At 43.4% G+C, this 15000-nt stretch overlaps 1 protein-coding gene across 1 annotated transcript in view; it reads right to left on the reverse strand.

Annotated features, from left to right (window-relative positions):
• Window positions 1-15000, reverse strand: part of LOC117728898 (serine/threonine-protein kinase BRSK2-like) — an 86446-nt gene that overhangs the window by 43543 nt on the left and 27903 nt on the right. Inside the window, exon 2 of the mRNA XM_034529823.1 lies at window positions 3470-3564. Coding sequence (XP_034385714.1) covers window positions 3470-3564 — 95 coding nt within the window. The remainder of the gene's footprint in view (window positions 1-3469; window positions 3565-15000) is intronic.

Raw genomic sequence — 15000 nt, forward strand, 5'->3', positions numbered from 1 at the left:
GAGAGGGGAAGTGGGGGGAAGCAGGTGAACACAGAGGGGGGAAGTGGGGTGAAGCAGGTGATCACAGAGAGGGGAAGTGGGGGGAAGCAGGTGATCACAGAGGGGGGAAGTGGGGTGAAGCAGGTGATCACAGAGAGGGGAAGTGGGGGGAAGCAGGTGATCACAGAGCGGGGAAGTGGGGGGAAGCAGGTGATCACAGAGCGGGGAAGTGGGGGGAAGCAGGTGATCACAGAGCGGGGAAGTGGGGGGAAGCAGGTGATCACAGAGGGGGGAAGTGGGGGGAAGCAGGTGATCACAGAGCGGGGTAGTGGGGGGAAGCAGGTGATCACAGAGCGGGGAAGTGGGGGGAAGCAGGTGAACACAGAGAGGGGAAGTGGGGGGAACCAGGTGAACACAGAGAGGGGAAGTGGGGGGAAGCAGGTGAACACAGAGAGGGGAAGTGGGGGGAAGCAGGTGAACACAGAGAGGGGAAGTGGGGGGAAGCAGGTGAACACAGAGAGGGGAAGTGGGGGGAAGCAGGTGAACACAGAGAGGGCTGAGGTGGGTCAGCAGGAGAAAGAAGAAGAGGAAGAAGAAGGGGCAGTGGTGGCCCAGGAAATGGAGGGGGAGAGGGCAGGTGTAGTACTGCAGGTGGAAGAAGAGGGGGCAGGGGCGGCCCAGGGGGGGGCACATATTCAGGAGGACAGCCAGGGGTGCACTGGAGGACAGGTGGAGGTGGGTAGGGGGCAGGAAGGAGGAGGGAATGAAAAGTGTGGAGAGGTCATGGAAGGAGAAAGTGAGGTGGAGATGGAGGAGGGTGAGGAGAAGCTTTATCTGAAGAGGAAGGCCGGGGGGGACGAGGAAGGCAAAGGGTATGAGTCTGAGTCCAGTATGGACGAGGACTCTGTGGCAGAGAGTGGGTCCTCTGATGACACTGACTCTCTGAGGGAATATAGTCTGGCCAGGCTGAAATGGTTCCTCAAGGACATAAAGAATAGGAAGTGTGAAGTGGAGAAGCACTTCACCGATCTGCCGAAGCTGATTAAATCTATCCGGCTTCATATGAAGAACAAGACGAAGAGAGGGTTTACACACCAGGAGATCTATAGACTTCAGAAGATCAGGACGGTGGTGAATAAAGGGCTGAAGGAGGACGCTGGCATGATTACATGATTGTAAGTCGCTTTGGATAAAAGCGTCAGCTAAATGACATGTAATGTAATGTAAAAGAGTGTGGATGAAGCATTAAGCTGGCCAGCTACCTCGCTAACTCCATGCTAACATGCTAACGTTACACTGGTTAAAGACAACCAGCCCCAGCAGCAGGCTGGTGGCGAGCAGCAGCATTGAAGACAACAACTCCCATGATGCCATGCGGCTTCCCCAACAGAGATATCCTGAACCGGAGCAAACTGGACCAAAAATATTATTGAATTATTATTTTATGAAAATGAATTGAGTTAAGTTCAGTGAGATCATTGAAAGAATAGTAGCTGACTTTTTCCATAACAATGACTCATCTAATCCACGTTCACCCTTATTCTTTTATTCTCACACATATCACCAGCAGGAAGCCAAATCTGCTAATTTAATTATAATGTGAAGCAATCCTCTGCGTTCTGGCTTTGGACTGATCCCAGGTGAACACACACAGTGACTAATGTCTGGGATGAATGCAGGTGCAGAACATCTGCCCATCCCCCCGCGTTCAGATCTAATTAGCCTCGTTTTCATGTCCTCACACCAGAGAGCATTGCGTGGCGGAGGCTAATTACACACGTGTAGCAGGTAAACAGGCCTCCTGGCCTCCACGTGTGAGCAGGCACGCCGGCGATTATTAAGCTCCATTATGAAGCATATGGCATTTTAATGAGTGGTAATAAAGTGTGTGTGTGTGTGTGTGTGTGTGGAGAGAAGGTTGGATCCTTCATCCTCCACAGCTGGAGGATGCATCTAAGAACCGAAGCTCTGGTTTCAAGAAGAAATCACCGGTCACCTCAGGTCTTCAACTGCTCTTTAATTATATAATAATAATATTAATTGTGATCTCATCTGAACCCTGTCTTGTCAATTATATCCGGCTCATCCTTTCTGGAAGCTGACATGATTCCAGTTGTGTTCGGCGTCATTAAAAAGGCATTAATATATAAGCTTTTATCAAGTTAAGTCTAGACGTACGAAAAGATACGCTTTAAATCTGAAGGTAGCTCATCATCACAATGAAGTGTGCTGTTGCATGCAAATGTTTTGGGGTTGTTCCTTGTGTAACAATTGAACAAGAGGAATGTAAATGTGTGTGTGTGTGTGTGTGTGTGTGTGTGTGTGTGTGCTGTGAACAGAGGACACACATTCACATGCAAAACCTCAAAAAAAATGTTTTTTTTTTTCGTGGCTGAAGGAGAAACAGGAAGTCGACCTGCAGCTCTCAGAGAACGTCAAACACAACGAGTGTTCTTCAAAATGCCAACTGAAAGGGAGGGGGGGGGGGGGGGGGGGAGGGGGGCATCCTCCTCAGGATATATATTCATTTTTTTTATTGACATTATTTTTAGGAGGCTGGTGAGAATTCATTGTGTGAGAACAACTTGAGCCGATTGCTCCCTGTTGCCATGACAACGGGGCCTTGGCATCTTCTAAAGATGAGACCGAGGCGGGGGGAGATTAGAGGGAAGCCCCCCACACACACACACACACACACACACACACACACCCACACACACACACACACACACACACACACACAGCGGAGGCAATCGGCTGTCTGCAGAATCCAGACCTCAGCTTCATCCCCATGCTGCATTGCATTCTGGTCTATTTCCTGGTCTTGTCTACTTTATTCTGAATCACTAGAGCACCAAATTCAGATTCATCCGCCGCTGGAAATAGACCCGACAAATGCTTTATTTCCTTCTGTTTGTTTGGTACATTTCTTTTCTTTTTCGATTTGTTTGTACATCTCTTAAATATGTAAATATTCATCTCTTCAGCAGGAAGCTGAGAGATGGTTTCACACATTGTTGGTCATTGTTTGTACAAATCTACCACTTTTGTAATGTATTTATGTATTTCATTGTACTTGTACATTGTGTTTATATCGTGCTGTACAGCGTTGTACTTCAGTGATTCTACTGATGATATTACGACACCGAATTGTAATAATCTGCCAGACAAAAATGAGCTCTCAAGCTAACTCTCGAGCTAATGCTAATTTATAAGCACGTCGCTGGTAAATAAAAACACAAATGAGATGATTCACCTCAGAAAAGTGAAGAGTTCACGACCAAAAGCACCAACAGGTTTACACACACACACACACACATACTCGTTTTCCTCCTTTGTGGGGCCCACACTTGTTTTACCCAAATGTGGGGCCCACACTTTCCAGTGGTTCTAACCCTCTGTGAAAAAAGATTTTTAAAAAGGTCATATTTAGAATTGCACCCCCATATACACACACACACACACACACACACACACACTAGCGTCTTACCTTCATGAGAACCGACTCGCTGAGCTTTTCTCTGTTGACAATCTTGATGGCCACTTTCTGACACGTGACACAGTGGATGGCCAACTTCACCAGACCTGCAACACAGACATCAAACATGAAAACCAGCTCACCATCCGGGAACGAGGGAACGAGGCACCGAGGGAACGAGTTGGGGGAGAGCTGCACAGATCACATTCAAGGTGTCGAATCCACACTTTTAAAAGTCAAACGTGAACTCACAGAAACAATCTGCAGCCGCTCGGGTTCAGAGTAACAATGAACTCAAAAGGTTCAACCACCAATGAAAAGAGCTCAGTGGTCACATGACCAACGGGTGGATCTTAAAGATCTCCTCCTAGATTCATGTCACAATAATGCTGTTGAGTGTTTTAAAGGAACGGCTCCCTGACCAATGGTCGGCCTCCCCGATCCGCTCAGGTTGAAGGTCTTTGATGAAGATACATTAGGTTTTAATATAATAACTGAGATGTTACGTTTACATGGACAATAATAGTCCACGAATATTCTGAATTTGAATCACATAAACTACATATTCCATTTAGAGATTGGAGAGTGGAGCATCTTCAGGTTTAAACGATGTGTTGATATAATTCTGGTTCTTTGGACTTTTATACAGCTCATTATGAATATGTGTCTCTATGAAGTCAGTTTACAGACTCACCAACAGTGTGCGGTCAAAACAAGAGAAACTACTCAGATAATAAATCTCGTGAAGGAGATGCATCCGTGGAATATGTTGTTTCATTTCAGGATCAATACGGTCTTTTTTTTTAGATTCAGAGCAAAAAGAAAAAGAATGTTGTGCATGAAAGGTATTAATTGTCTCGTTTGTTGAGCGATATTTGACAGAATATGAAGACACCAAACACGTAGAAAGATGGTGAATAAACACACTTAAAGATACTTTGATATTCCTCTTCAGCTCTCCTCTCGCTGAAGGTCTCTACAGATCGTTGACACTCCATCGTTGTGTCTTACTTTGTTTACAGAACATAAATCATGTTTTCACGTAAATGTCACCGCTCCTCCATCTTGTTCCGTCTCCATCGGCGAGGGAGAATCTTTTACTTTGTACTGAAGGTCCTCTTCATTACCCGGCGCTGCACATATATGAATATATATATATATATATATTCATATATATTTCACCGGAGATGAGCGTCTCGCTGTTTGCAAAGGTGATTTCCCTGCGGGGTCTCGCTGGGGGAACAAGGAGATCCATAAGCGGCGGGGGGTGCTGGGACCAATACGGCAGCCTGGGGGCTCTTTCATGTCTCCAGTCGGCACCCCAAATAGCAACCTGGGCGACATTCATGGGGTCTCATTGATCTCGTTGTCAGAGCAGCTCGAGGACGGCGCCGACCGCTCAGCACGACGCCGCGAGGAAAAAAAGAAAAGAGAAGCCCTGCAGAGTCTGCAGAGAGCCGAAAGAGAAGGTCCAGAGCGGGACATGAAGAAGGACAAAGGTTCATGGGGAACACGTGAGTTCAAGTCGGCTTCCAGAGAACCGCCGTCGTAGAATCCGAGCAGAACGGGGTTGTTGTACGTTGTTGTTTGCAAAAAAAATTGGAAAAAAAGAATTTGGCAAATCGCCGGAAATGAGAGCAAACAAAAAGCTCCGAAGACAGTTAGCTCGTTAGCTAGTTAGCTAGTTAGCTCGTTAGCTAGTTAGCTCGTTAGCTAGTTTTTTCTCTGGAGGGAAACAGAGGTTCTGTGGGGAGTTTTTTTCCCCGATGCGAGGGTCCTGGACAGAGGATGTCGTACGTGGTTCAGATTCTAAATTCTCTAAATGAATATTGAATATTCACTCCGGACACAAACGTTTCCAATCTCCTCCGACTCTCCTGAGCTCGTTTTCTGATCTCACAGCTTTGGTTTTACAGCACATTTCTCGTCTGGTTGAGTCTCCACGTTTCAGCAGCAGGCGGCTGTTTGAGCTAAACTAGCCTTTCCTAACTCAATCTGATTTAACTCAATCTGATTTAACTCAATCTGATTTAACTCCATCTGATTTAACTCCATCTGATTTAACTCAATCTGATTTAACTCCATCTGATTTAACTCCATCTGATTTAACTCAATCTGATTTAACTCCATCTGATTTAACTCCATCTGATTTAACTCCATTTAATGGAGAGCAAAAATAAAATAAAATCTACCCGGCTCCTGAGAAGACATCAACGTGATGCTGCGTCCATGTTTCCTCACCCAGGACCAGCAGGTCTTCAGTGGAGATGCATCCTGCTCCCTCAGCCTCACGAGTCCTCTGACAGCAGAGTGTTCCTGATTCATCACCACCATCATTATGTATCTGAAAACTGGGCCCTGAAGCAATGATCTGTGACATGTTCCCACTGTGTTCCCCTCGGCCTCATCACGACATAACTCAGCTTCCACACGCTTCCTTCTCTTCGTTGGCAAAGAGCCATAAAACATGGAAGCTGAATAGAAGGAGGTGTAAATCCTGGAAAGCGTGATTTTATGCCGTTTTAACGTCTTAATGGAACGGCTGCAGTGATTTGACACTCGTTTATGTATTTCTGGTGGAACCAAAGAGTGACTCAGTGGGCGTCAGGAGGCGTTAATGCGCAAAAGAAAACGTGAAATAACACATTTGGATGGATAAAATTAATGGATGAAATGTACTGCTTTGAGCCCCTTTGGGTGTTCATTATTGTTGGATCTATTTTAAAATATTCACGCATGTACCTCATGAGTTGTGTTGCAACGTCAGGTTCCTTTGATGGAACACGTGAAATGAAATGAAATAGTATTATAGATTAATATCGACTGGTTACGCAACATCCTTCATTATCGGTTTTGTATCAATCAATAACTGCTTGAAATGAAATATCTTCCACGATGAAATGTCAAAAAGTATATAAAGAAAATATAAAGATGCAGATTTTAATAAAAGAAAAAAAGGAAAAGCTGTCAATCATCACATCTCAGCTTCCTGTTTCACTTGGTTCTTCCGTGTTCTCTGTCATGTCGTGTCTTGTGTCCATGTTGTCACCTGTGTCCCTACCTGTGTAACTATGGTCTGCCTCTCCTTTGTCCTGGACCAGTTCTTCTTGTCCCTGGTACCAGAGAACCAGCGTAACAAAGACATTTGCCAGGTTTTCATATTTAGCTACTTGGTTCATATTAGTTTTTAGTTTAATAAACTGTGATTCTTTGTTGAACTTTGCCTCTCGAGTCGTGCATTTGGGTTCAGGACTCTAGTTCGTGACATTCTCCTGATCAATGACATGTCAATTACTCCAAAAGGCGACAAGCCGTGAGCTTGCGAAAGAAAACAGTAAAATATAAAAGAAGCAAATTAAAGAACGTGTGCGTCCAGCGGAATCGGACTCAACCGCCCGGCTTCATTGATTTCTCTCCCCTCAATCAGCAGATCAATAACCTCCAGAAAGCTTCTTTGATTCTACATGTAAGAAAAAGACTCTGTTTATTACGTCTAATTTAAGGTTGCAATGTTGACACAGGAATGCTGCGTAAATAAAGCCAGTCATTAAATCATCATGTATCAATAACACAAGTCTAAACAAGGTCCATTAAAGGTTGGAGTCATACAGGAGCCGACACACGAGGAAGAGAGCCGGTTGATTGGATGAACAGCTGTTGTTGGGCGACCTTCATCAGGCCCACGCTCCCTCACAGCTCCGTGACACGCAGGTTCTCCGGCTCCGTGACACGCAGGTTCTCCGGCTCCGTGACACGCAGGTTCTCCGGCTCCGTGACACGCAGGTTCTCCGGCTCCGTGACACGCAGGTTCTCCGGCTCCGTGACACGCAGGTTCTCAGGCTCCGTGACACGCAGGTTCTCCGGCTCCGTGACACGCAGGTTCTCCGGCTCCGTGACACGCAGGTTCTCAGGCTCCGTGACACGCAGGTTCTCCGGCTCCGTGACACGCAGGTTCTCAGGCTCCGTGACACGCAGGTTCTCCGGCTCCGTGACACGCAGGTTCTCCGGCTCCGTGACACGCAGGTTCTCAGGCTCCGTGACACGCAGGTTCTCCGGCTCCGTGACACGCAGGTTCTCCGGCTCCGTGACACGCAGGTTCTCCGGCTCCGTGACACGCAGGTTCTCCGGCTCCGTGACACGCAGGTTCTCAGGCTCCGTGACACGCAGGTTCTCCGGCTCCGTGACACGCAGGTTCTCAGGCTCCGTGACACGCAGGTTCTCCGTGTCGACTCGGCTCCCCATCAAACGAATGCTTCTCACACCGTCTCAGACGGCTCGCAGTCAAACGCATTCCAGGTGATGAGTGATGATGATGATAACACAAGTTAATAAATACAACTATCAGCATGTTGATACGCTGCTGCTGATTCGCTTTGTGTCAACAACAACAACAACAACAACAGTCGTCTGACGCTGTTCAGGAATCCTCTCCGACAGCTGACACATGGACAAGCTAAGCTAAACAGGAAGTGATGCTTTAAGCCAGACGTTCATGAATCCTTCTTTAGTCTTCAGACTTTAGACTTTAGACTTTAGTCTTCGGACTTTGGACTTTGGACTTTGGACTTTGGACTTCGGACTTTGGACTTCAGACTTTAGACTTTAGACTTCGGACTTTGGACTTCGGACTTTAGACTTTAGCCTTCAGACTTTAGACTTTAGCCTTCAGACTTTAGACTTCAAACTTTAGACTTTAGACTTTAGCCTTCAGACTTTAGACTTTAGCCTTCAGACTTTAGACTTTAGACTTCAGACTTTAGACTTTAGCCTTCAGACTTTAGACTTTAGCCTTTAGACTTTAGACTTTAGCCTTTAGACTTTAGACTTCAGACTTCAGACTTTAGACTTTAGACTTCGGACTTTGGACTTCGGACTTTGGCCTTCAGACTTTAGACTTTAGCCTTTAGACTTTAGACTTTAGACTTTAGACTTCAGACTTCAGACTTTAGACTTTAGACTTCAAACTTTAGTCTTTAGACTTCAGACTTTAGTCTTCAGACTTTAGACTCAGATATTAGACACAAAGTGAGACTCTAACAGACCATGTCTAGTGAGACCCTAACAGACCTGGTCTAGTGAGACCGTCACAGATCAGGAGCCGGTCCGGACTCTGTCTTCCCCTCCACCTTGAGGCATTGTGCTGACCAGCTGTCTATTTATTTACTACCCCTGGTCTCTTCCATACCATGGTCTCTTTACCACCCCTGGACTATTTATTTACTACCCCTGGTCTCTTCCATACCCTGGTCTCTTTACCACCCCTGGACTATTTATTTACTACCCCTGGTCTCTTCCATACCCTGGTCTCTTTACCACCCCTGGACTCTTTATTTACTACCCCTGGTCTCTTCCATACCCTGGTCTCTTTACCACCCCTGGACTATTTATTTACTACCCCTGGTCTCTTCCATACCCTGGTCTCTTTACCACCCCTGGACTATTTATTTACTACCCCTGGTCTCTTCCATACCCTGGTCTCTTTACCATCCCTGGATTATTTATTGACTACCCCTGATCTCTTTACCACCCCTGGACTCTTTATTTACTACCCCTGGACTCTTTCATCTCTTTCATCCCTTGGACCATTTCCCACCGGTCACTCTTCTGCACATACCAGCACACTTAAATAACACACTTTAACTTAAACATTACATACACTTTATAATTGCACTTTATCTTACACTGTAGATTTTACATTTTATTCTATGTCTCGTCTGCACTTTTTTGATTGTTTATTTGTTGTCTACTGTTGTTTGATTGTTGTTGTTTGTTATGTCTGATGTCCTATGTTGCACCAGCCACCACGCTAAGTTCCTTGTAGGTGTAAACCTACTTGGCTATTAAAAGATCTGGTCTAGTGAGACCGTCACAGATCTGGTCTAGTGAGACCGTCACAGATCTAGTCTAGTGAGACCCTCACAGACCTGCTCTAGTGAGACCCTAACATACATGGTCTAGTGAGACCGTCACAGATCTGGTGTAGTGAGACCCTAACACACCATGCCTAGTGAGACCCTATCAGATCTGGTGTAGTGAGACCCTAACACACCATGCCTAGTGAGACCCTATCAGATCTGGTGTAGTGAGACCCTAACACACCATGCCTAGTGAGACCCTATCAGATCTGGTCTAGTGAGACCCTAACACACCATGCCTAGTGAGACCCTATCAGATCTGGTCTAGTGAGACACTAACACACCATGCCTAGTGAGACCCTATCAGATCTGGTCTAGTGAGACCCTAACACACCATGCCTAGTGAGACCCTATCAGATCTGGTCTAGTGAGACCCTAACACACCATGCCTAGTGAGACCCTATCAGATCTGGTCTAGTGAGACCCTAACACACCATGCCTAGTGAGACCCTATCAGATCTGGTCTAGTGAGACCCTAACACACCATGCCTAGTGAGACCCTATCAGATCTGGTCTAGTGAGACCCTAACACACCATGCCTAGTGAGACCCTATCAGATCTGGTCTAGTGAGACACTAACACACCATGCCTAGTGAGACCCTATCAGATCTGGTCTAGTGAGACCCTAACACACCATGCCTAGTGAGACCCTATCAGATCTGGTCTAGTGAGACCCTAACACACCATGCCTAGTGAGACCCTATCAGATCTGGTCTAGTGAGACCCTAACACACCATGCCTAGTGAGACCCTATCAGATCTGGTCTAGTGAGACCCTAACACACCATGCCTAGTGAGACCCTATCAGATCTGGTCTAGTGAGACCCTCACAGACCTGGTCTAGTGAGACCTTGTTTATTGAACACGGTGACGTGTTCTCATCTGTTTTCAAGTCAGCACAGGAAGAGGCCGTCCAATCAGCAGCGAGCATGTGGAGAGGGAGCGACCAATGGGTGGCCCTCGGCACAGAAATCTACCAGGCAACAGATGATGGAGGCGCTCAGCCAACCGGCTCTCTGCAGTTTGTGGGTTCGCCGGTTTGAATAGCTTTCATTGTGTTGCATACACACACACACACAGACACACCTCCTCCTCCTCCTCCTCCTCCTCCTCCTCCTCCTCCTCCTCCTCCTCCTCCTCCTCCTTCTCCTCCTCCTCCTCCTCCTTCTCCTCCTCCTCCTCCTCCTCCTCCTTCTCCTCCTCCTCCTCCTCCTCCTCCTCCTTCTCCTCCTCCTCCTCCTCCTCCTCCTCCTCCTCCTCCTTCTCCTCCTCCTCCTGATATAATGTTATATATAATATGATATAATATTATATATATCATATGATATAATGTTATGATATATATATCATAGTATTATATATATAACATTATATCATAATAATGTTGTATATGATATTATTATGATATATGATATAATGTTTTATATATATATATTTTATTATGTTATATCATATGATATAATGTTTTATATATATATATTTTATTATGTTATATCATATGATATAATGTTTTATATATCATATTATTATGATATATTATATGATATGTTATATATATATCATATTATTAATGGTATATTATATGATATGATGTTATATATTTCATATTATTTGATATATTATATGATATATATATATAAATATATATATACATATATACTGTATATACATATGATATAATGATATAAATATATATATATATATATATATTTATAATGAGTTCACTTTTATGTAACTAACAGGATTGAGGAGGAAGCAGCATCGCAGAGAGAGATGATGAAGGAGAAGAAAGGAGGAGAAGAGGAACCCCCCTCCTCCTCCAGACTGATCTCAGGGAAGCCCGAGGAGGAGTTAAGTGAAGCCAAAAGGAGCACAGAGAGGGTTAAGTTCCATTAACTGCTTCAGAAGAAGCACGAGACGAAGCAGGAAGCGGCTGACTGTCATTCATTTCTCTGAAAATACATGAAACTGTTTCCTGGAAGGCAGAAATGTTTCATAATGTAAAACACTGCAAAAAAATAAAAGACGTTCAGTAAATGTTCAGTAATGTCAACTTTCAGGCTGGTCTCATCCAGCAATATACATCTATATCTATATGTATATATATATGTATATATATATATATATACATATATATATATATATATATTTAGATACAGATATCTCTTTATAGATATATTTAGTAGATATCAAACACATGTTATCCACGGATGTGGAAGTGAACCAACGACCTTCCATCTAGGAAGTGATACGAGAAATCAAGACACTGGGTGAAGGGGGGTTCACCTCAGAGTCCAGTTAACCTGAGCTGTTGTCTCTAGACTGTGGGAGGAAGCCAGAGAACCCGGAGGGAACCCACGCTGACACGGAGAGAACATGCAGACTCCACACAGAAGGACCACCCGGGACCGGGGTTTGGACCCGGGCCCCCTGGCTGCTATCCACTGCACCCTGTTCAGTCCTCACAAGTTGTATTCTCAACTCTATCCTCACATTTACAGGAAAAGACGCAAGATATCGCAAGATATAATATATCGAAAGATATCGCAACATATCGCCAAATATCGCAAGATATCTTAATATATCATAATATATCACAATATATCACAATATATCACAATATATCACAATATATCATAGGATATCACAATATACCACAATATATCACAATATATCACAATATACCACAATATACCACAATATATCACAATATATCACAATATACCACAATATATCACAATATACCACAATATATCACAATATATCATAGGATATCACAATATACCACAATATATCACAATATACCACAATATATCACAATATATCATAGGATATCACAATATACCACAAAATATCACAATATACCACAATATATCACAATATATCATACTATATTACAATATACCACAATCTATCACACTATATCATAATATACCACAATATATCACAATATATCACAATATATCACAATATACCACAATATATCACAATATATCACAATATATCACAATATATCATACTATATTACAATATATCATACTATATTACAATATACCACAATATATCATAATCTATCACAATATATCACAATATATCATACTATATTACAATATACCACAATATATCATAATGTATCACAATATATCACAATATATCATACTATATTACAATATACCACAATATATCATAATATACCACAATATATCACAATATATCATACTATATTACAATATACCACAATATATCATAATATATCACAATATATCACAATATATCATACTATATTACAATATACCACAATCTATCACAATATATCATAATATACCACAATATATCACAATATATCACAATATACCACAATATATCACAATATATCACAATATATCACAATATATCACAATATACCACAATATATCACAATATATCACAATATATCACAATATACCACAATATATCACAATATATCACAATATATCACAATATATCACAATATACCACAATATATCACAATATATCACAATATATCACAATATATCACAATATACCACAATATATCACAATATATCACAATATATCATACTATATTACAATATACCACAATATATCATAATATACCACAATATATCACAATATATCATACTATATTACAATATACCACAATATATCATAATCTATCACAATATATCATAATATACCACAATATATCACAATATATCACAATATATCATACTATATTACAATATACCACAATATATCATAATATATCACAATATATCACAATATATCACAATATATCATACTATATCACAATATATCACAATATATCATACTATATTACAATATACCACAATATAACACAATATATCACAATATATATATAGCACAGCGTATCGTATCTAGACCGGTGTATCGCGATGCGTTCTGGTCTCTGGGTTCTTGTTGGTCCTCCAGGTTCCAGAGGTTCAAGGAGTAGTTTGGGTCCGACCTCTAAACAGGTTCCTCATCAGAAGGTCTAGCTCCGGTGGAGCCTGCAGACCCCCACCAATAGGTAGACCCGGTTCCTTCCTTTGTATTCACCGCTAACGAGCTGCTTCTGGACCCCCTCGTCATTCAGTTGGGACGCAGCACGTGTGTTTGATTCCTGGTTGACATCAGAGCGCCTGTGTGAACTGAGGAAGGGTCCTCCAACCAGAAGGTCTCTTCCACCTTCATCACCACCTTCATCATCACCTTCATCACTACCTTCATCACCATCTTCATCACCACCTTCATCACCTTCATCACCACCTTCATCACCTTCATCACCACCTTCATCACCACCTTCATCACTACCTTCATCACCACCTTCATCACCACCTTCATCACCACCTTCATCACCACCTTCATCAGCTTCATCACCACCTTCATCACCTTCATCACCATCTTCATCACCACCTTCATCACCTTCATCACCACCTTCATCACCTTCATCACCACCTTCATCACCTTCATCACCACCTTCATCACCACCTTCATCACTACCTTCATCACCACCTTCATCACCACCTTCATCACCTTCATCACCACCTTCATCACCTTCATCACCACCTTCATCATCACCTTCATCACTACCTTCATCACCACCTTCATCACCTTCATCACCACCTTCATCACCTTCATCACCACCTTCATCACCTTCATCACCACCTTCATCACTACCTTCATCATCACCTTCATCACTACCTTCATCACCACCTTCATCACCTTCATCACCACCTTCATCACCTTCATCACCACCTTCATCACCTTCATCACCACCTTCATCACTACCTTCATCACCACCTTCATCATCACAACATCAATTTAAGAGCGTATTGTTGTATTGTCATTAATCTGCATCGTCATGGTAACGTCTGTTCTCAAACCAACGTAATTAATGAGTGAAATTAATTACGTTGGTATTTCCGTGTTCTCTCAGCCGTAGAAGAACAGACGGCAGCTTAAGATTTCCCTGTTCCCAGTTTCCTCCCCATTCCCTCCCAGTTTCCTCCCCATTCCCTCCCAGTTTCCTTCCCATTCCCTTCCAGTTTCCTCCCCATTCCCTTGCTCACTGTTTCCTCCTAGTTTGCTCCCTGATTCCTCTCAGTTTGCTCCCTGTTTCCTCCTAGTTTGCTCCCTGTTTCCTCTCAGTTTGCTCCCTGTTTCCTCCTAGTTTGCTCCCTGTTTCCTCTCAGTTTGCTCCCTGTTTCCTCCTAGTTTGCTCCCTGTTTCCTCTCAGTTTGCTCCCTGTTTCCTCCTAGTTTGCTCCCTGTTTCCTCCTAGTTTGCTCCCTGTTTCCTCCCAGTTTGCTCCCTGTTTCCTCCCAGTTTTCTCCCTGTTTCCTCCTAGTTTGCTCCCTGTTTCCTCCTAGTTTGCTCCCTATTTCCTCCCAGTTTGCTCACTGTTTCCTCCCAGTTTGCTCCCTGTTTCCTCCTAGTTTGCTCCCTGTTTCCTCCCAGTTTGCTCACTGTTTCCTCCCAGTTTGCTCCCTGTTTCCTCCTAGTTTGCTCCCTGTTTCCTCCCAGTTTGCTCAATGTTTCCTCCCAGTTTGCTTCCTGTTTCCTTCCAGTTTGCTCCCTGTTTCCTCCTAGTTTGCTCCCTGTTTCCTTCC

Source organism: Cyclopterus lumpus, chromosome 3, assembly GCF_009769545.1.
Source record: "Cyclopterus lumpus isolate fCycLum1 chromosome 3, fCycLum1.pri, whole genome shotgun sequence".
NCBI classification, from domain to species: Eukaryota; Metazoa; Chordata; class Actinopteri; order Perciformes; family Cyclopteridae; genus Cyclopterus; species Cyclopterus lumpus.